The sequence below is a fragment of the Amblyraja radiata genome, chromosome 8 (genome assembly GCF_010909765.2).
Source record: "Amblyraja radiata isolate CabotCenter1 chromosome 8, sAmbRad1.1.pri, whole genome shotgun sequence".
Lineage (NCBI taxonomy): Eukaryota > Metazoa > Chordata > Chondrichthyes > Rajiformes > Rajidae > Amblyraja > Amblyraja radiata.
The window spans coordinates 42976529-42997548 of record NC_045963.1 but is presented as its reverse complement, the minus strand read 5'-3'; the positions used below and the strand labels follow the sequence as shown (position 1 = coordinate 42997548).

Genomic DNA, 21020 nt, shown 5'->3' with positions numbered 1-21020 from the left:
GGCGGGGGCAGGTATAAGGTGAGGGGTCACAGATGTGGGGTCACAGGCGGTGGGGCAGGTATAAGGTGAGGGGTCACAGGTGTGGGACAAGTAAATGGTGTGGGGGTCACAGGTTTAGTTTAGTTTAGAGATATTGTGTGGATAAAGGCCCTTCGTCCCACCGAGTCTGTGCCGACCATCGATCATCAATACACTAGTTCTATCCTACACACTAGCAACAATTTACAAAAGCAAATTAACCTACAAACCTGCAAATCTTTTGCGTGTGGGAGGAAACAAGAGCACCCGGAGAAAACCCACACAGTCATGTACCTGAACGTATAAACTCCATGCAGACAGCACCCGTAATCAGTATTGATCCCGGGTCTCTGAAGCTATAAGCAGCAACTCTACTGCTGCGTCATTGTGCCACCCAGGTGATATGGCAGGTACAAGGTGAGGGGTCACAAGGTGAGGGGTCATGGTTGGTGGGGTGGGAGGTGCAGGTCACAAGATGTGGAGTCACCACAAAAACTTTTTACACAGGGTGGTGGACATATAGAATGTACTGCCAGTGGTGGTGGTGGTGGAGGCAGATACAGTACAATAGTGATATTTAAGAGGCTTGTAGATTGGCACATGGATATGCAGGGAATGGAGGGATATGGATTACATGCAGGCAGATAAGAGTTGGACCTGGCATCACAATCAGCACAAACATTGACGGCTGAAGGGCCGTTACTGTGCTGTACTGTCCTATGTTCTAGGGCGGGCGAGGGGACATTGCTCGGGCACTCACCGGCTGATGTCCTCGATCTCCTCGATGGTGTCGGGCAAAGTCAACCCCTTTGTCTCAGGCAGAAACAGCACTAGGACCCCGGAAACCAGCCCGATCACCCCTGAGAACGGACACAGACAAGGGAAGAGAGAAGACGGCTGATTCAACTCAGTACATAGAAACATAGAAACATAGAAATTAGGTGCAGGAGTAGGCCATTCGGCCCTTCGAGCCTGCACCGCCATTCAATATGATCATGGCTGATCATCCAACTCAGTATCCCGTACCTGCCTTCTCTCCATACCCTCTGATCCCCTTAGCCACAAGGGCCACATCTAACTCCCTCTTAAATATAGCCAATGAACTGGCCTCGACTACCCTCTGTGGCAGGGAGTTCCAGAGATTCACCACTCTCTGTGTGAAAAAAGTTCTTCTCATCTCGGTTTTAAAAGATTTCCCCCTTATCCTTAAGCTGTGATATGTACAACGGGGAATTTGGTGAATATAGCTGCCGTTTAAAAATGCCAATCCGAGAAAACTCTCTCGGCACTGGGGAGGGGTGAGGGATGAGGTGGTGAACCAGGCAGGTAAAGGAGCAGGTAGTGAGGATGATTACAACTCCGGGGAAAGGTGGAGCTGAGAGGGAAAGAGAGAGATGTGTCCATGCAACAACGCGGACTGTGTACATGGGTACAATAAGTACACGCACACACTAGTACACACATGCAAACACACATAATAGTACAGGAACTCACACATAGTGATGCACACTTGCACAAACACACACAGTGGTACACACAGGCACAGATTTACACAAAGACACATTCACACAGTCACACACACGCGCGCACGGGGACAGACACATATCTAAACACAGACTTATACATGCACGCAAACATGTATATAGATACAAGTGCAGACACACACACACACAAGCTTAGACACACATCTTCTAAAACATATATACAGACACACACAGACGCACACAGAGGCACAGCCATTCAATTGCACAGACATATACACGTACAGAGACAGATGGACACACATACACAGAGACATACATACAGTCTCACATACATACACTCTCACAAACAGACGCACACATACAAACTCTCCCACGCACACATACAGACATATATACATATACACACAGTTACACACAGACTCACTCACAGACACACACAAACACACAACTTGTGAGACACCAGCAGAGCAACAAAAAAGTCCCTTCAGTTTCCAGCTCCTTAGACGGAGAGTCAGTTTTGGGGAACTCGGCAGTGAACGGGATTGGTCCGACACCCTGCACCCTGTACAAGGAGAGCCAATTGCGCTTTGCTTCCCACAGTAGGCGACTCACCAAAAACCACGAGCGGCATCTGCACCCAGAGGGCAGCCAGCCTGAACACCAGGAACGGGCAGAGGATGCCACCGAGGTCCGACAGCGAGGCACACACCGACACACCGAAGCTCCTGCTGTGACAACCACCTCTGGTTAGTTTAGAGATGCATCATAGAAACCGGCCATTCAGCCCACCAAGTCCACGCTGACCACCGATCACCCATTCACACTTGTTCTATGTTATCCCACTCCCTACACACTAGGGGCAATTTGCAGAGGCCAATTAACCTACAAAGCTGCACATCTTTGGGATGTGTGGAATATCCTCTCTTTTTTTTTTTTTTTTTTTAATTATTTTTATTAGAAGTACGGTAAATTACAATAACACACAACACATATATCTTAATACATTTTTTGTACCGCTTCATTTTTTTTTTAAGCTTTAAGAAAAAGATAGAAGTAAGGAAAGTAAAGAAGGTGCGCAAGAGTCGTGAAGTGCAAGAGAGTGTTGGGAAAAGAAAGCCCCTTAGAAAAGAAGTTAGAGAAGGAAGTAAAGTAAGAAAGTAGACCCTAGAAAAGAAAGAAAAAGACAGTAAGGACAATCGCTCTATTATAACATTAAACTCCGCAGAAAGACTACCAACCAAGTCTGTTTTTGTTGTTTTACCTCCCATTGCCCGGTCCTGATACCATTTATTTATTTATTTATTTTTAAAATTACTATTGCACCTCATGCTTGTAATAGGTCCATAAACGTAGACCACGTCTTTTGGAATTGGTTTGCTTTACCTGCTAAGAGGAATCTCATCTCTTCCAGATGTAATGTTTCAAACATATTTGATATCCACATTTTTATTGTTGGTGTGGGCGCATTTTTCCAGAATTTAAGTATGAGCTTTTTTCCCATTATTAGCCCGTAATTGAGTAAATTCTTCTGATACACGTTTAATTCAGGGATACCTTCCGATATCCCAAAAATGATCCATTCTGGTTTTGGTACCAGTTTTATTTTAATTAATTTTGAAAAAATATCAAATATTCCATGCCAGAATTTTTGGATTTTTGTACAAAAAACAAAAGAATGCGCTATGGTAGCTTCTTGACACAGACATTTATCACAGATTGGTGAAACATTAGGAAAGATTTTATTTAATTTAGTTTTTGAATAATATAGTCTATGTAATGTTTTGAATTGAATAAGCGTATGTCATACATTGATCGAGCATTTATGCACCTGTAGTAAGTGATTATCCCAGCTCTCTTTTGAAATTTTTATAGCTAATTCTTGTTCCCAGTCTCTTCTAATTCCATCTGTTGTGGGTATTTCTATGTTGAAAATGATATTATATAAGATTATATAAGATATTATATCCTCTCTTTAATTAACCTCAAATCCAAGTTAGGATAAAGGGTCTTCAAGGGTCTTCATCCTGAAACGTTGACCCTGCTTCTCTCACCACAAATGCCGCCTGACCTGCTGAGCATTTCCGGAGCTTTCTTATTTTGTTGCAGATATCCAGCATCTGCGGTATTTGTAGTTCTTAGTTCTTACCGTAAATAAGTGGGGTACAACTCTGTGTTTACGAAGCACACCATCTCCATGGTGATAGTTATACCCAGCCTGCCCAAGGACGTGACCACGGTCTTCAGCCAGCGGAGATCTACAGTGGTAGAAATGTGACCAACTCACAAAATATCCTGCCTCCCAATAAACTTCAGAATATCGCAAACTACCATTTGACCATAAGACATAGGAGCAGAATTGGGCCATTCGGCCTATCGTGTCTGCTATGTCATTTGATCATAGCTGATCTATTTTTCCCTCTCAACCCCATTCTTTTGCCCTCTCCCCATAACCTTTGATGATTATCACAAACTTATCAATCCCTGCTTTAAAAAACCCGATGGCTTGGCCTCCAAGACCATCTGTGGCAGTAAATTCCACAGATTGACCATCATCTGGCTAAAGAAATTCTCCTTCATCTCCATTCCATCCGCTCTTAAGATTAAGGCTCATTTCATGAGATAAATCATAACCTCTCTTCTTTGTCAGAAATTGAGGGAAGACGTGATAGAAGTATATAAAGTTATGGGAAGCGTAGATTGGGTAAGCAGTCAAAACCTTTCTTAGGATGGAAATGTCAAATATTGGAGGGCATAACTTTAAGGTAAAAATTTAGGTTTACACACAGAGAGTGGTGAGTGGCTGGAACACGTTGCTGGGGTGGTGGTGGAGACAGATATGATAGATGCATTTGAGAGACTTTTGGAAAAGCACATGTACAGTGGCTTGCAAAAGTATTCATACCCCTTGAACGTTTCCACATTTTGTCACGTTACAACCACAAACGTAAATGAATTTTATTGGGATTTTATGTGATAGACCAACACAAAGTGGCGCATAATTGTGAAGTGGAAGGAAAATGATACATGGTTTTCAAATTTTTTTACAAATAAAAAACTGAAAAGTGTGGCGTGCAAAAGTATTCAGCCCCCTTTACTCTGATACCCCTAAATAAAATCCAGTGCAACCAATTGCCTTCAGAAGTCACCTAATTAGTAAATAGAGTCCACTTGTGTGTAATCTAATCTCGGTATAAATACAGCTGTTCTGTGAAGGCCTCAGAGGTTTGTTAGAGAACATTAGTGAACAAACAGCATCATGAAGCCCAAGGAACACACCAGACAGGTCAGGGATAAAGTTGTGGAGAAGTTTAAAGCAAGGTTAGGTTATAAAAAAATATCCCAAGCTTTGAACATCTCACGGAGCACTGTTCAATCCATCATCCGAAAATGGAAAGAGTATGGCACAACTGCAAACCTACCAAGACATGGCCGTCCACCTAAACTGACAGGCCGGGCAAGGAGAGCATTGATCAGAGAAGCAGCCAAGAGGCCCATGGTAACTCTGGAGGAGCTGCAGAGATCCACAGCTCAGGTGGGAGAATCTGTCCACAGGACAACTATTAGTCGTGCACTCCACAAATCGGGCCTTTATGAAAGAGTGGCAAGAAGAAAGCCATTGTTGAAAAAAAGCCATAAGAAGTCCCGTTTGCAGTTTGCCACAAGCCATGTGGGGGACACAGCAAACATGTGGAGGAAGGTGCTCTGGTCAGATGAGACCAAAATTGAAGTTTTTGGCCTAAATGCAAAACGCTATGTGTGGCCGAAAACTAACACTGCACATCACCCTGAACACACCATACCCACTGTGAAACATGGTGGTGGCAGCATCATGCTGTGGGGATGCTTTTCTTCAGCAGGGACAGGGAAGCTGGTCAGAGTTGATGGGAAGATGGATGGAGCCAAATACAGGGCAATCTTGGAAGAAAACCTGTTAGAGTCTGCAAAAGACTTGAGACTGGGGCGGAGGTTCACCTTCCAGCAGGACAATGACCCTAAACATACAGCCAGAGCTACAATGGAATGGTTTAGATCAAAGCATATTCATGTGTTAGAATGGCCCAGTCAAAGTCCAGACCTAAATCCAATTGAGAATCTCTGGCAAGACTTGAAAATTGCTGTTCACAGACGCTCTCCATCCAATCTGACTGAGCTTGAGCTTGAGCTATTTTGCAAAGAAGAATGGGCAAAAATTTCAGTCTCTAGATGTGCAAAGCTGGTAGAGACATACCCCAAAAGACTTGCAGCTGTAATTGCAGCGAAAGGTGGTTCTACAAAGTATTGACTCAGGGGGGCTGAATACTTTTGCACGCCACACTTTTCAGTTTTTTATTCGTAAAATAATTTGAAAACCATGTATCATTTTCCTTCCACTTCACAATTATGCACCACTTTGTGTTGGTCTATCACATAAAATCCCAATAAAATACATTTACGTTTGTGGTTGTAAAGTGACAAAATGTGGAAAAGTTCAAGGGGTATGAATACTTTTGCAAGCCACTGTATATGCATGGAATGGAGGGACATGGATTATATGCAGGCAGATAAGAGTTGGGATGAGCATGGTGTCATGTTCGGTACGGTCATTGTGGGCCGAAGGGCCTGTTCCTGTGCTGTGCTGTGCTGTACCGTACCGTTCTATGTTCTCTTGCTTATCAAGAATACCCCTGACTTAAAAATATTCAAGTCTGCTTCCACCGGCTTTTCAGGAACAGAGTTTCAAAGACTTGCGACCCTCTGACTCACGGTGACTATTGTATCTGCCTCCACCACAACCTCTGGCAGCGCGTTCCAGGCACACACCACCCTCTTTAAGCAATACAAACTTGCCCCGCACATATCCTTTAAATTTGGCTCCTTCCCACCTTAAAGCTATGTCTTTGATGTTTCCATCCTGGGAAAAAGGTTCTGATTCTCCACACTTGTCTACGCCTCACATAATTTTATAAACTTGCTGCCTGTCCCCTTGAGTTACTCGAACACTTTGTGTCCATCTCCTGTGATGTCGTAAACTAGATACTCCCACAAAAGGAAAGTCCTCTCCACGTCCACCCTGTCAAGACCCTTCAGGAATTTTAATGATTAAAATCAACTTTCCTATTAAACTTCCAGGAATACAAAGCTATCCTGTCCAACACCTGAAGACGGGTTATCTGAAGCAGGGTCTCGACGCAAAACATCACCAATTCCTTCTCTCCATAGATGCTGCCTCACCCGCTGAGTTTCTCCAGCATTTTGTGTCTACCAACCTTTCCCCATACAAGTCTAAGTGTTACCCTGGTGAACCTTCTCTGAATTATTTCTAATTAATTAACATCCTTCCTGAAATAAGATGACTGATTCCCTCCACAGTAATGTGATCTCTCCTATGCCCTGTACATCTGTACAATTTGCAAAAAATGGATGAATAAATAGATTTACCATAGGTATAAGGTACCATATCGGAGAACTGTTTCCAAGATTAAGGAATACTGATCAAAGGAATACGACAAGTTAGATAGAAACATAAAAAAATAGGTGCAGGAGTAGGCCATTCGGCCTTTTGAGGCAGCACCTCCATTCAATATGATCATGGCTGATCATCTAAAATCAGTACCCCGTTCCTGCTTTTCTTTGATTCCTTTTGCCCTAAGAGCTAAATCTAACTCTCTCTTGAAAACATCCAGTGAATTGGCCTCCACTGCCTTCTGTGGCAGAGAATTCCACAGATTCACAACTCTCTGGGTGAAAAGGTTTTTCCTCATCTCAGTGCTAAATAGCTTACCCCTTATTCTTAAACTGTGACCCCAGGTTCTGGACTACCCCAACATCGGGATGATTTTTCCTGCATCTAGCCAATCGAACCCTTTAAGAATTTTACATGTTTCTATAGGATCTCCTCTCATCCTAAATTCCAGTGAATACAAGCCTAATCAACCCATTCTTTCGTCATATGTCGGTCCCGCCATCTCAGGAATTAACCTGGTGAACCTATGCTGCACTCCTTCAACATCAATAATGTCCTTTCTCAATTTAGGAGACAAATATTGCTCCAGATGCAGTCTCACCAGGGCCCTGTACAAATGCAGTAGGACCTCCTCGCTCCTAAACTCAAATCCTCCTATAATGAAGACCAACAAGCCATTAGCTTTCTTCACTGTCTGCTGTTCCTACATGTTTACTTTCTGTGACTGATGTACAAACAAACTTAGGTCTCGTTGCACCTTCCCTGATCCTAATCTGACACCATTCAGATAATAATCTGCCTTGCTCTTCTTGCCACCAAAGTGGATAACCTCACATTTATCCACATTATACTGCATCAGTCATGCATCTGCCCACTCACCCAACCTAGCCAAGTCACCCTGCAGCCTCATAGCATGCTCCTCGCAGTTCACACTGCCATCCAGCTTTGTGTCATCCACCGAGCCTTGCAGCACTCCACTAGTCACAGATGTAGAGGAACGGAGGTGGGGAAGAGGTATAGGGCCAGGTGTTGCAGGGGAAAGTGACCCGGAGGTGATGAATTGGATGGGAAGGGATGAGCAAACCAAGGAATTGCAGGGAGATGTAACAAGGTCCAGTTCTCTCCAGTTCAGGATTTGATGTTTACAAAGATCTACACTGGAACTACAGACCACATGTTTTCAAACATCTGGATATGCAGGGATTGGAGGGCATGGATCATGTGCAGGCAGAAGAGATTAGTTGAACCAGCATCATTTTCTGCACAGAGCCAAAGGGACTGTTCCTGTGCTGTTCCATGCTCTACACTCTATTCTCTACGCTCCATGTTCTACGCTCAATGTTTTCTGTTCTATGCTCTATATGCTATAGATTTTACGGTCTACACTGCTCTACCACACATATCCCCCTCATTGACTGTTGCCTCCTGATCCTCATTAACCTGGACCGCACCATGCTCCATGGGATACTTGCTCTCGGGTATGAAGGCTGCGATCAGGCAGGATGCCCCCGACACGAGCCCGCCGGCAGCGAAGGGGAGGCGGCGCCCAATCCTCTCGATGACCAGAAGGACAATGATCGAGGCCGGGATTTCCGCAGCTCCGGAGATGAAGAAGTTAAGGTAGATGTTTCCACCCAGCGTTCCCAAGCGCATGACCAGCCCTTGGTAGACCAGAGCGCTGGCAAACCTGCAGGGCAGAGCAGATCTTTGGTAAGTCACATCTGCTGTTGACACCCTCACACTTTACTCTGGTTGTTGCTTTGAACATTATGTCACGTTAGACTGACCAAGATAGAACACAGAGGGATGCATTTTACAACAGAGTTTTCTAGGCTCTGTTTTTTTGCTTTTCAAGTATGTTACCATGGTATTGGTTTCTTGAGTCATTAGAGTCATACATTATGGAAACAGGTCCTTCGGTCCAACATGCCCATGCCAACCAACATGTCCCAACTACACCAGTATCACCTGCCTGTGTTTGGCCCATATCCTTCTAAACCTGTTATATCCATGTACCTGTCTAAAGATTTCTTAAACATTGTGATAGTACCTGCCACAACCACCTCCTCTGGCAGCTCCTTCCATACACCCTTTGTGTGAAAAAGTTGCCTTTCATGTTCCTATCAAACATGGTTTAATAGATAGAAATAATACTGATGCTGGTTTACCAAGGAAAGACACACAACTGGAGGAACTCAACGGGTCAGGCAGCATCCCTGGAGAATGTGAATAGATTATATTTTGTGTTGGGACCCTTCTTCAGCTGGATGTTCTCCAGGGATCCTGTTCGACTTGCTGAGTTACTCTGGCACTTTGTGCCTCTCACACAAAGGGTAGTTGGTATCAGAAGGAGCTGGTTTCCACCAGTCTGAAGAAGGATCCACCAGGTTCAAGAACAGCTTCTTCCCAGCAACCATCTCTTGAACAGTGCACAACACTAACCTCAGTAACTATGATCTTCCATACACTGTGTCTTTGATTGCACTGCAGACTTATATTTTGCACTAGTGTAGTTACTTAGTACTACAGTTATTAATTTATTGTATTATTAATTGTTATATTTATCTGTATGTTATTATATTTACCGACCTGTTAAATTGCAGCAAGTAAAGATTTCATTCTTCCATTGTCAGTACATATGACAATTACACATTCTTGACTTGACTCTTGATTTAAATTGAAATTAAGTGAAAGATACAGCGGGGAAGCAGGCCCTTCGGTCCACAGAGTCCACGCCGAGCATCGATCACCGATACACACTAGTTCTATGTTTTCCCCACTTTTGCATTCATCTCTACACACTGAGAATCTTACAGAGGCCAATTGACCTACAAACCCAAACGTCTCTGGGATGTGGTAGGAAAACTGAGCATCCGAGGGAAACAACGAGGTCACACGGAGAACGTGCAAACTCCACACATAGATAGCACTCCAGATCAGGATTGAACAGCGTAGAAACAGGCCCTTTGACCCACTGAGTCTGCGCAAACCAGCAATCTTTGGCGCTGTGAGACAGCAGCTCTACCAGCTGTGCCACTGTGGCTACCCTGTGATCTTATAGAACATTAATCTTATAGAACAGTCCACATGGGCCGAGTGGTCTCCTCCTGCTCCAAACCCACCCCGCCGTGCGGGGACAGTCGGTGTAAACCATAGTTAGTCTCACCAGTTTATCATCAGAATCAAAGTGTGTTTCCTCATCCTTGGAGTCCTGACCAGGTCCAGCAGGTTCGGACGAGTCACCTCTCCATCCCTCTCCTCCATGGTAACAGTCTGCAGAGACACAGAAGCTCAGGTAATACTGGAGCGGTTGGGCAAGGGTGGACCTCCCCGTAGCACTGAACCGTCCCACACCTGGGGACCAGTGGCAGGCTTGACCTTGCGGGACGGTTTGACTCCCACATGAAGCTGGCGCCATCTGGCCCGCTGACCACCAACCCCAACAACTGCCTCGCCATGCGTGGTGGAGCCCTGGCCATCCCTGGAAGGTGGAGATGGATGTCTCATCACCCCTGGTCATAGAGAGATACAGCATGGGAATAGGCCCTTCTGCCCAACTTGCCCAACATGCCCCATCTGCACTAGACTAGATGGGCTTGCGTTGATGGTGATGGGTGAAGGGCTGCGAGCTGACCATCGCGGGGGAGGTCCCTGGGGTAGGACCGGCAGTGCCCACGCATCCCAGTCACCTGAGCCGTGGGCGACCAGCGAGCGCCGTTCCTTGCCGCCACCTGCCGTAGAATCCGAACCGCCTCCGCTTCCTTCCGTCGGGAGATCATCCACCGGGGAGACTCGGGGATCAGCCTGGCAACGGGAACGTGGGCAGTTATCCGGGGCCAGAACATGGCACCAGCGGTGACCAGTCACTACAACAGAGTCAGGCGAACGACAACAAACAGATACAGCAGCAGCGCCGCAGCTTGGCGCCAACCTGGAGCATGCGCCCTTTTTAGGGCGGGCACCTACAGATGTCGAACCGGATGGCATCACCCTGCTGCAGACTTCTGCGACCTCAAACGCAAGAAGAAGACCAGCTGTAACCTGTCATGCACCAAGCATTAGCAGTGGTAACCAGTCATTGCTAACCATAACCAGTCATCCTCACCAATCGTTCAACAAATATTATCAGCGGTAACTAACTACCGAAACCACATTCACCCTGCACTATAATTAGCAACAATACAGCCCTCCCTCTATGTTACCAGTAGTCACGCTCCTGGCCTGGTTACTAGTAGTAACACCTCTCCTCCTGGTTATCAGTAGCAATGCTGACCCCCCCCCCCCCCCCCCCCGGTTACCAGTAGTAACGCCTCCCCTTCCCCCCTCCCCTTTCCCCAGTTACCAGTAGTAGGTGAGGAAGAGCAGGTTTGGGGCGGTGATAACCAGCTGCAGGTCTCTCCAGGCCGGTAGCCAGTAGGCAACAGCTGGCAGGAGCATCATCCCCAAACTGAAGCACATCTGGTTGAGGATTCCCGCTCGCCTCCTCTGTTCCGAAACCACCAGCTCCGTCACTGCAACATAATCCAGGAATGGGTGAGGAAGAGATCTTGGTAAGGCCATGCCTGGAGCACTGTAGACACAAGGAACTGCAGATGCTGGCTTATAAAAAAAACGGCATAAAGTGCTGGAGTAACTTGGCGTGTCAGGCAGCATCTCTGGAAGATATGGCAAGAGTCATAGAAGTGTGAAAACAAATACCTCCGGATTCAAGGACAGTTTCCTCCCAGCTGTTATCAGGCAACTGAATCATCCAATCAACAACTAGAGAACAGTCCTGAGCTACTATCTACTTCACAGAAAAATCCTCGGACTATCTTTAATCGAACTTTACCTTGCACTGTGGACAACTCGATTGTAATCATATATAGTCTTTCCACTTTTTGATTTTGAGGGAGTAGAGGGGGGGGAGGAGAGGGGGAGGAGGGGGGGAGGAGGGGGGGAGGAGGGGGGGAGGAGGGGGGAGGGGGGAGGGGGGAGAGGAGAGGGGGAGAGGGGGAGGAGGGGGGGAGGAGGGGGGGAGGAGAGGGGGAGGAGAGGGGGAGGAGGGGGGGAGGAGGGGGGGAGGAGAGGGGGAGGAGGGGGGAGGAGGGGGGGAGGGGGAGGGGGGAGGGGGGAGAGGAGAGGGGGAGAGGGGGGGAGACAGAGGATGACAGGGGGCTCTCCCTCTCTGCCCCCCCTCTCTGCCCCCCCTCTCTGCCCCCCCCCCTCTCTGCCCTCCCTCCATCTTTGCCCCCCCCTCCCTCTCTGCCCCCCCTCCCTCTCTAGGGAGTGGTGAGTATTGGGACCTATGGGTGAGTGGTGGAATATTGCGTTCGGGAACCAGCCCTCCCCTGTTATGCCACGCCCCCCCACCACCCCTCAATCTCTACCCCTCTCCTTCTCCCCCTCAACCCCCCTCCCCCTCCCTCTCCACCATTCCCCCTCTCTAGCCTTGCCTGCACAGTTGGGGGTTATGAGTGAGTGGATAGGGCAGGGGATGGGGTAAAAGGAGTTAATGAATAATATTAATATAATATCAAGGGGGGGTTAGCATGTGTGGGGGGTGGTTAGTGAGTGTGTGTGTGTGTGTGTGTGTGTGTGTGTGTGTGTGTGTGTGTGTGTGTGTGTGTGTGTGTGTGTGTGTGTGTGTGTGTGTGTGTGTGACGCCGAAGGCTGCTTCCCGTGCATTGAGGGGATGGGACCCTATGGGTCCCCCTTGGTCTAGTATTATATAAAAATAATATAATTGTGAGTGTGTATGATGAGTGAGACTGCCGCAGAGTTACTGGGATTCACCAGCTTCAGACCCCGCCTAATTAATGGGCGAGGGCAGATCCTGTGCGTTCCCCCGTTTACTGAACCCCACCGACTGCCAGTGGGCAGAGTGGGGGTCACGGCCATAGTGGGACTGGGGCAGTGCCAGGCTGAGGGAAGGCTAAGGCATCTTCCACTGAGAGGAAAATGCCTAACCCTAACCCTAACTCGCCCCCCTTCCAGAGCTGCCCACGGCTGGAGCTGGAGCCGCTTTGGGGCCGGCTGCGGGCTCCGTAGGTGTGGCCGCTCAGCGCCAGCATGCCCTTCTGGATCATCATGGTGATGATGGTGGGAAGCAGCACTGCTCTGCACGCCGCCCAGGCCGCCTTCAGCATCCCCATAGCGCCGGCTCCATCAGTCCGCCCGCTCGCATGCTGAAACACCAGCCAGCCGATAGCCCGACCAAACACTCACAGCACTTACCGGCCTACCAACAGCCCAACCGATCCTTCGCAGCATCCACTGGCCTACCGACAGCCCGACCAACCGACCCTAATCCTAATCCAAACCCTAGCTCTTATATTTATCATTTCTATTTAACAGTTCACATCATAACTTTACAAGATAAATCAATTGTAAAACAAAATTATCAGCAAGGTTAGCATTACCTTTATTCCTTCGAAACCTTGCTTTTGTTTTGATGTAATTACGAGGCAGCCATGATGCCAGAGTGCTTGCTGCCTTTCTACCGTGAAACAAAGCACGTGATTGGTCAGTTGGCGTCCGACGCAATGTCAAAAGTGCATTGATTGGACAAATATTACTACTCGGAGATTTAGAGGTTTTTCCTCATATTTTAAAAATATGTGCAGGTTTTGTTCTAGACGAGTAGCAGGTATGATTTCTATAATATTTTTACACAATATGTTATAAATACTGGTAGATACGTGATTTGAGTCATGAAATGAAACAAAAAAGCACCTTGGCCCACAGTCTAGCTGTGCCGCCCTGCTGAGTGTTTCCAGCATTTCCCGTTGCGATTCATATTTACAGCATAAGTGATATTTTTTAGCTTCTCACACGTTAATCGCATTTACCGGTGACCGTCTTGGTGTGAAAGGGCAGGGCACTTACTTAGGACCTGAGCAGCGATCCATCCGCCTCGGCTGAAGAGACCTTGCAGAGTGCGTAGGATCAGGAAGCAGGGGTAACTCGTGGCAAACGCCAGCGGCAAACCAGCGACCGAGGTCACGAAGGTGGCGAACAGGAAGCAGGACCTGCGGCCAAACCTGCAAGCAGAGGTGTGGACAGGGAGAAGGAAGGCCGGTCACTCCCGTCCAACGCAGCAGAGGGGGTAGGGGTCGCGGAACTACCTACATGTCTGCCGCGTAGCCAATGGCGATCGTCCCCACCATGAAGCCCAGGTTGAGGCAGGCCTGAGTTAGATCTACCTTCCAGGCGTCCGTGCACACCAGCTCAAACTGTCGTGGAGTTAAACAGACAACGTCACTGAGGAGCACAGGTTCCACACACCTACCAACCTGAACTAACAGGCATGACGTACATTCACAGAAAAGATCATAAGATATAGGAGCAGAATTTGGCAATTTGGGCAATTGAGGCTTCTCCGCCATTCAATCATGGCTGATCTGTTTTTCCCTCAACTCCATTCTCCTGCCTTCTCATGTTTGAGTAAGGGTGGGGGAGACAGCCTACCTGGGGGCAGCGACAGCGGCCGGGCCTCTGGCACAAAGACCGGTCCTGTTGCTCAGAAGGGTAAGGAAAAGAAGAGGAGGGCAATTGTAATAGGGGACTCTATAGTCAGGGGGTCGGATAGGCGATTCTGTGGACGTAGACAGGAGACCCGGATGGTAGTTTGCCTCCCTGGTGCCAGGGTCAGGGATGTGTCTGAACGTGTCCAAGAAATCCTGAAATGGGAGGGAGAGGAGCCTGAGGTTGTGGTACATATAGGTACCAACGACATAGGTAAAAAAAGAGAAGAGGTCCTGAAAGAAGAATTTAGGGAGTTAGGTAGAGAGTTAAGGAGAAGGACTGCAAAGGTAACAATCTCAGGATTACTGCCTGTGCCACGCGACAGTGAGAGTAGGAATGGAGCGAGGTGGAGAATAAATGCGTGGATGAGGGACTGGTGCAGTGGGTATGGATTCAAGTTTCTGGATCATTGGGACCTCTTTTGGGGAAGGTGCGACCTGTACAGAAAGGACGGGTTGCACTTGAACTCGAGGGGGACCAATATCCTGGTGGGGAGATTTGCAAAGGCTACTGGGGAGACTTTAAACTAGTATGGTTGGGGGGAGGGACTCGAATTGGGAAAGCTAGCAGTCAGTGTGTAAGGCAGGAGGCAGAGAATGGTAGCACTCTGACCCAAAATGTAGGGGAGAGAGAAGAAAAAGAAAATAAACAGAGAATAAGAGATGGTGGGTTTCTTAAATGTGTATATTTTAATGCTAGGAGCATTGTAAGAAAGGTGGATGAACTTAGAGCCTGGATTGACACCTGGAAGTATGATGTTGTGGCGATCAGTGAAACATGGTTGCAGGAGGGCTGTGATTGGAAACTAAATATTCCAGGATTTCGTTGCTTCAGGTGTGATAGAATTGGAGGGGCAAGAGGTGGAGGTGTTGCATTGCTTATCAGGGAAGATATTACAGCAGTGCTTTGGCAGGATAGATTAGAGGGCTCGTCTAGGGAGGCTATTTGGGTGGAACTGAGAAATGGGAAAGGGGTAGCAACACTTATAGGGGTGTATTATACACCGCCCAATGGGGAGCGAGAATTGGAAGAGCAAATATGTAAGGAGATTGCAGATATTAGTAGTAAGCACAAGGTAGTGATTGTGGGAGATTTCAATTTTCCACACATAGACTGGGAAACACATTCTGTAAATGGGCTGGATGGGTTGGAGTTTGTAAAATGTGTGCAGGATAGTTTTTTGCAGCAATACATAGAAGTACCTACTAGAGAAGGGGCGGTGCTGGACCTCCTGTTAGGAAATGAGATGGGTCAGGTGGCAGAGGTATGCGTTGGGGAACAGTTCGGGACCAGTGATCACAATACCATTAGTTTCATTATAATTATTGAGAGGGTCAGAACTGGACCTAGGGTTGAGATTTTTGATTGGAGAAAGGCTAACTTTGAGGAGATGCGAAAGGATTTAAAAGGAGTAAATTGGGACAGTTTGTTTTATGGGAAAGATGTGGAAGAGAAATGGAGGACATTTAAAGGTGAAATTTTAAGAGTACAGAATCTTTATGTCCCTGTTCGGTTGAAAGGAAATAGTAAAAATTGGAAAGAGCCATGGTTTTCAAGGGAAATTGGACACGGTTCGGAAAAAGAGAGAGATCTACAATAATTATAGGTAGCATGGAGTAAATGAGGTGCTTGAGGAGTATAAAGAATGTAAAAAGAATCTTAAGAAAGAAATTAGAAAAGCTAAAAGAAGATATGAGGTTGCTTTGGCAAGTAAGGTGAAAGTAAATCCAAAGGGTTTCTACAGCTATATTAATAGCAAAAGGATAATGAGGGATAAAGTTGGTCCATTAGAGAGTCAGAGTGGACAGCTATCTGCAGAGCCAAAAGAGATGGGGGAGATATTGAACAATTTCTTTTCTTCGGTATTCACCAAGGAGAAGGATATTGAATTATGTGAGGTAAGGGAAACAAGTAGAGTAGCTATGGAAACTATGAGATTCAAAGAAGAAGAAGTACTGACACTTTTGAGAAATATAAAAGTGGATAAGTCTCCAGGTCCGGACAGGATATTCCCTAGGACATTGAGGGAATTTAGTGTAGAAATAGCAGGGGCTATGACAGAAATATTTCAAATGTCATTAGAAACGGGAATAGTGCCGGAGGATTGGCGTACTGCGCATGTTGTTCCATTGTTTAAAAAGGGGTCTAAGAGTAAACCTAGCAATTATAGACCTGTTAGTTTGACGTCAGTGGTGGGCAAATTAATGGAAAGGATACTTAGAGATAATATATATAAGCATCTGGATAAACAGGGTCTGATTAGGAACAGTCAACATGGATTTGTGCCTGGAAGGTCATGTTTGACTAATCTTCTTGAATTTTTTGAAGAGGTTACTCGGGAAATTGATGAGGGTAAAGCAGTGGATGTTGTATATATGGACTTCAGTAAGGCCTTTGACAAGGTTCCTCACGGAAGGTTGGTTAAGAAGGTTCAATGGTTGGGTATTAATGGTGGAGTAGCAAGATGGATTCAACAGTGGCTGAATGGGAGATGCCAGAGAGTAATGGTGGATGGTTGTTTGTCAGGTTGGAGGCCAGTGACTAGTGGGGTGCCACAGGGATCTGTGTTGGGTCCACTGTTGTTTGTCATGTACATCAATGATCTGGATGATGGTGTGGTAAATTGGATTAGTAAGTATGCAGATGATACTAAGATAGGTGGGGTTGTGGATAATGAAGTAGATTTTCAAAGTCTACAGAGAGATTTATGCCAGTTGGAAGAGTGGGCTGAAAGATGGCAGATGGAGTTTAATGCTGATAAGTGTGAGGTGCTACATCTTGGCAGGACAAATCAAAATAGGACGTACATGGTAAATGGTAGGGAATTGAAGAATGCAGGTGAACAGAGGGATCTGGGAATAACTGTGCACAGTTCCCTGAAAGTGGAATCTCATGTAGATAGGGTGGTAAAGAAAGCTTTTGGTGTGCTGGCCTTTATAAATCAGAGCATTGAGTATAGAAGTTGGGATGTAATGTTAAAATTGTACAAGGCATTGGTGAGGCCAATTTTGGAGTATGGTGTACAATTTTGGTCGCCTAATTATAGGAAGGATGTCAACAAAATAGAGAGAGTACAGAGGAGATTTACTAGAATGTTGCCTGGGTTTCAGCAACTAAGTTACAGAGAAAGGTTGAACAAGTTAGGGCTTTATTCTTTGGAGCGCAGAAGGTTAAGGGGGGACTTGATAGAGGTCTTTAAAATGATGAGAGGGATAGACAGAGTTGACGTGGATAAGCTTTTCCCACTGAGAGTAGGGAAGGTTCAAACAAGGGGACATGACTTGAGAAATAAGGGACAGAAGTTTAGGGGTAACATGAGGGGGAACTTCTTTACTCGGAGAGTGGTGGCTGTGTGGAATGAGCTTCCAGTGAAGGTGGTGGAGGCAGGTTCGTTTTTATCATTTAAAAATAAATTGGATAGTTATATGGACGGGAAGGGAATGGAGGGTTATGGTCTGAACGCAGGTATATGGGACTAGTGGAGAATACGTGTTCGGCACGGACTAGAAGGGTCGAGATGGCCTGTTTCCATGCTGTAATTGTTATATGGTTATATGGTTATATGGTTCTCCCCATATGGGGAGAACCATATGGGGGTGGGGGGTTGAAACAGGGCTTGCTGTCTCTCCCTTCGGGGGAATGCGACTTTTTTGTCGTATCCCCCTTCTCTGCCTCCGTCTGCGCTGAGGCCTAATGGCGGAGCTGGCGACCTCGAGGCTCTGGAGGCAGCCTGTCAGGACCCGCCCTGGGCTCGCTCCCGTGAGGGCGGCCCAGCTCGGGGCTGGAACGGCGCTCCCATGAGGGGCTGTGACGCTCTCGTGAGGGCGGCCTGGCGAGGCGCTGAGATGCTCCCGTGTGGGCAGCCCAGCCCGAGGGTATCGGCGCTCCCGTCGTGGCAGCCCAGCCCGAAACGGCGCTCCCGTGAGGGCGGCCCAGCCCGAGGGTAACGGCGCTCCTGTCGGGGCAGCCCAGCTCGAGGGTAACGGCGCTCCCATGAGGGCGGCCTGGCGCGGGGCTGAGACGCCCACGTGAGGGCGACCCGGCTCGGGGCTGGAACGGTGCTCCGGTGGCTGAGACGGCGTTCTGGCGGCAGCGGCCTGAGTCCGGGGTTCGGCCGCGGGCCAGTGGACGACGTCGTCAACAGCTGCGTCCGCTGGACTGGAGGGCGGCAGCTTCGACCACCCCGGGCCGCGGTGTTTGAACCGGCCCATTCGAGGAGCTCGGTGAGCCGCGGGACTGATTTACCATCGCCCGGTGGGGTATCGCCTCAGCGCAGAGTGAGAAGAGGAGGGAAGAGACTGCAGCCCTAAGATTTTTGCCTCCATCACATTGAGGAGGTGCTTGGTGGACTCACTGTGGTGGATGTTAATTTGTGTTTACTGTCTGTTCTGTTGTCTATTATTGTATTATTGTATGTATGACTGCAGGCACGAAATTTCGTTCAGACTGAAAGGTCTGAATGACAATAAAGGAAATTCAATTCAATTCAATTCAATAACCTTTGTCACCCTTCCTAATCAAGAACCTATCAACCTACTAACACCTATGAGAGAGAAGCGAGTGTCACCAAACTTCTGAATTCTCTGGGGTGGAACCCTCTCCAAGACAGACGTGAAGCTCACCCATTGACCTGTTTTTACCAAATGTTAAATGGTCAGCTCGACATAGATTACAAGACCTACACCAAACCCAAACAAATTAGGAGCAGACGAGGGCATTCGATGCAATTTGTGATCCCAGCTACAAAGACAGATATGTACAGCAATTCGTTCTTCCCCCGTAACAATTAAAGCATGGAATAATCTCTACCCTACTATAGTTACCCAACCAGATGCAACTAAATTTAAAGTAGCTCTTTCTTCCCAATAACCCTTTCTGGCTTAAGCCCTCCCTTGACCACCTCCAGTTTAAATTCCATTTGGAATATTTTGGAGGACCAAGAAACCAAGAACCAAGAACCAAGAACCTCTATCTTAAAAATACCCAATGTCTTATCTGTTACTAGATAACAGATATCTACTATGTTTGATAGCTATGTTACATTATATAACGTAACATAGCGGCTCTGAACCGGCCCTAATGAGTGCCCCCCCACCCACCCCCTTTGGACAGTCTCCCTCAGATGGTCACGTCAATCAATTCAGCTTGTTTATTTATGTATTGTATTTATTTACCTTTCTTGTACATCAGTGGAGCTGCACACTAAATCTCGTTGCACTGACGTGCAATGACAATAAAAGATATATTATTATTATTATTATTATTATTATATACATTACATACTGTATGTAGCAATGAAGTCCACACATTCACCACCCTCTGGCTGAAGAACCTGAGCATGATGTCTGTGCTGAACATGATGCCAGTTTAAACTAATTTCCTCTGCCTGCATGTGATTTATACCCCTCCATTCACCACCAGGCTTAGGAACAGCTTCTCCCCTCTGTTATCAGGCTTCTGAACGGTCCTGCCATAAGCTAGGGTACTGTCTGATTCACCTCTCCCCCATTGAGGACATTGGACTTTGTCTATGGAACTGATGCACTACAATGCTGAAAGCTACATTCTGCACTTTCTATCTTCCCATTTGCTCTACGTATTGTACTTGAGTGTGAACTGATTGTATCTATGTATGGTATATCTGATCTGTTTGGATAGCATGAATAACAAGCTTTTCACTGTACCATGGTACATGTGACAATAATAAAAATAAACATATACCTTCCTGCATATCCATTATTGAAATACAAATCTCCCATTCTCCATGACTTCTCATGGTCTAACCTTTGACCAAAGTGGAAACCTACCTCGGTTACAATGCTGGAGATAGAACCGTTTTCAAAAACCCATCCGTCCCGGCACCTTGTCAGGGGAAGATCTCGGGAATGATTCCAGGAGAAGGGAAGTGGATCTTCACAGCTGACGGAGGAGGAATTCCAGTCTATGTCGAACCTCTCGCACTGACTGTACGGGGAGCTCCCAGCGCGGCCCACGGGCAACGTGAAGTTCTTCTCCTGCTCCAGGGACCAGTTGCATTTGGTCCTCAGTGCGGACACTCCGGGACTCCTGCACCAATGGTCGGGAGTAACGGCCAGGAACACAAAGCCGAGGTACAGCCAAGAGAAGATGGCTGAGGTTAGGTATATCAGGATGAACACTCTTCTCTGGTATGGGCCAAAGCCTCCCACTTCTACCAGGATATCGTCGAACGTGGCCATGGTGAAGGGGAGTTGAATGCCCAGCCAGGGTAGCGTTGTCCACCCACAGACCTCCTCACCGACGCGCCACAAGAGGCCTGTTTTCACAAAAATATCAGGAGAGCAAAGGTCTACAAATTAACGGAGTAAATCGCTCGGTTATTATAGTTAATAAGTGAATGGGGCAGCTACTTGCTGTGTTAGGTCAGACATCCACACAAACAAGTTACAATCATTTTTCAATAGCCTCAGAATAAAAAGACGTACCTTTAGAAAGGAGGAATTTATTTCGTCAGAGGGTGGTGAATCTGTGGAATTCATTGACACAGACGGCTGTGGAAGTCAAGTCAATGGATATTTTTAAGACGGAGA

The 21020-nt window shown here is 46.9% G+C and overlaps 1 protein-coding gene across 1 annotated transcript; it reads right to left on the bottom strand.

Moving 5' to 3' along the window:
* Positions 1 to 774: 774 nt before the first annotated feature.
* On the bottom strand, positions 775 to 20669 carry LOC116975760 (solute carrier family 22 member 2-like). The gene is made up of 10 exons (XM_033025009.1): positions 20259 to 20669; positions 14056 to 14159; positions 13813 to 13967; positions 11288 to 11456; positions 10635 to 10749; positions 10112 to 10218; positions 8418 to 8632; positions 3649 to 3757; positions 2115 to 2227; positions 775 to 878 (listed from the first exon to the last, which is right to left on the bottom strand). The coding sequence occupies exons 1-10, from the start codon at positions 20667 to 20669 to the stop codon at positions 775 to 777; spliced, it is 1602 nt and encodes a 533-aa protein (XP_032880900.1).
* Positions 20670 to 21020: the final 351 nt, after the last annotated feature.

What these genes read in the sequence shown, in the direction of transcription:
- LOC116975760 (XM_033025009.1), bottom strand. Translation starts at nt 20,669, where the DNA reads ATGGCCACGTTCGACGATATCCTGGTAGAAGTGGGAGGCTTTGGCCCA. An exon ending in ATTGGCTACGCGGCAGACAT is followed by an intron (nt 13,968 to 14,055) that starts GTAGGTAGTTCC and finishes CTCTGCTTGCAG; the next exon opens with GTTTGGCCGCAGGTCCTGCT. An exon ending in TTGTACCCCACTTATTTACG is followed by an intron (nt 2,228 to 3,648) that starts GTAAGAACTAAG and finishes TTGTCACAGCAG; the next exon opens with GAGCTTCGGTGTGTCGGTGT.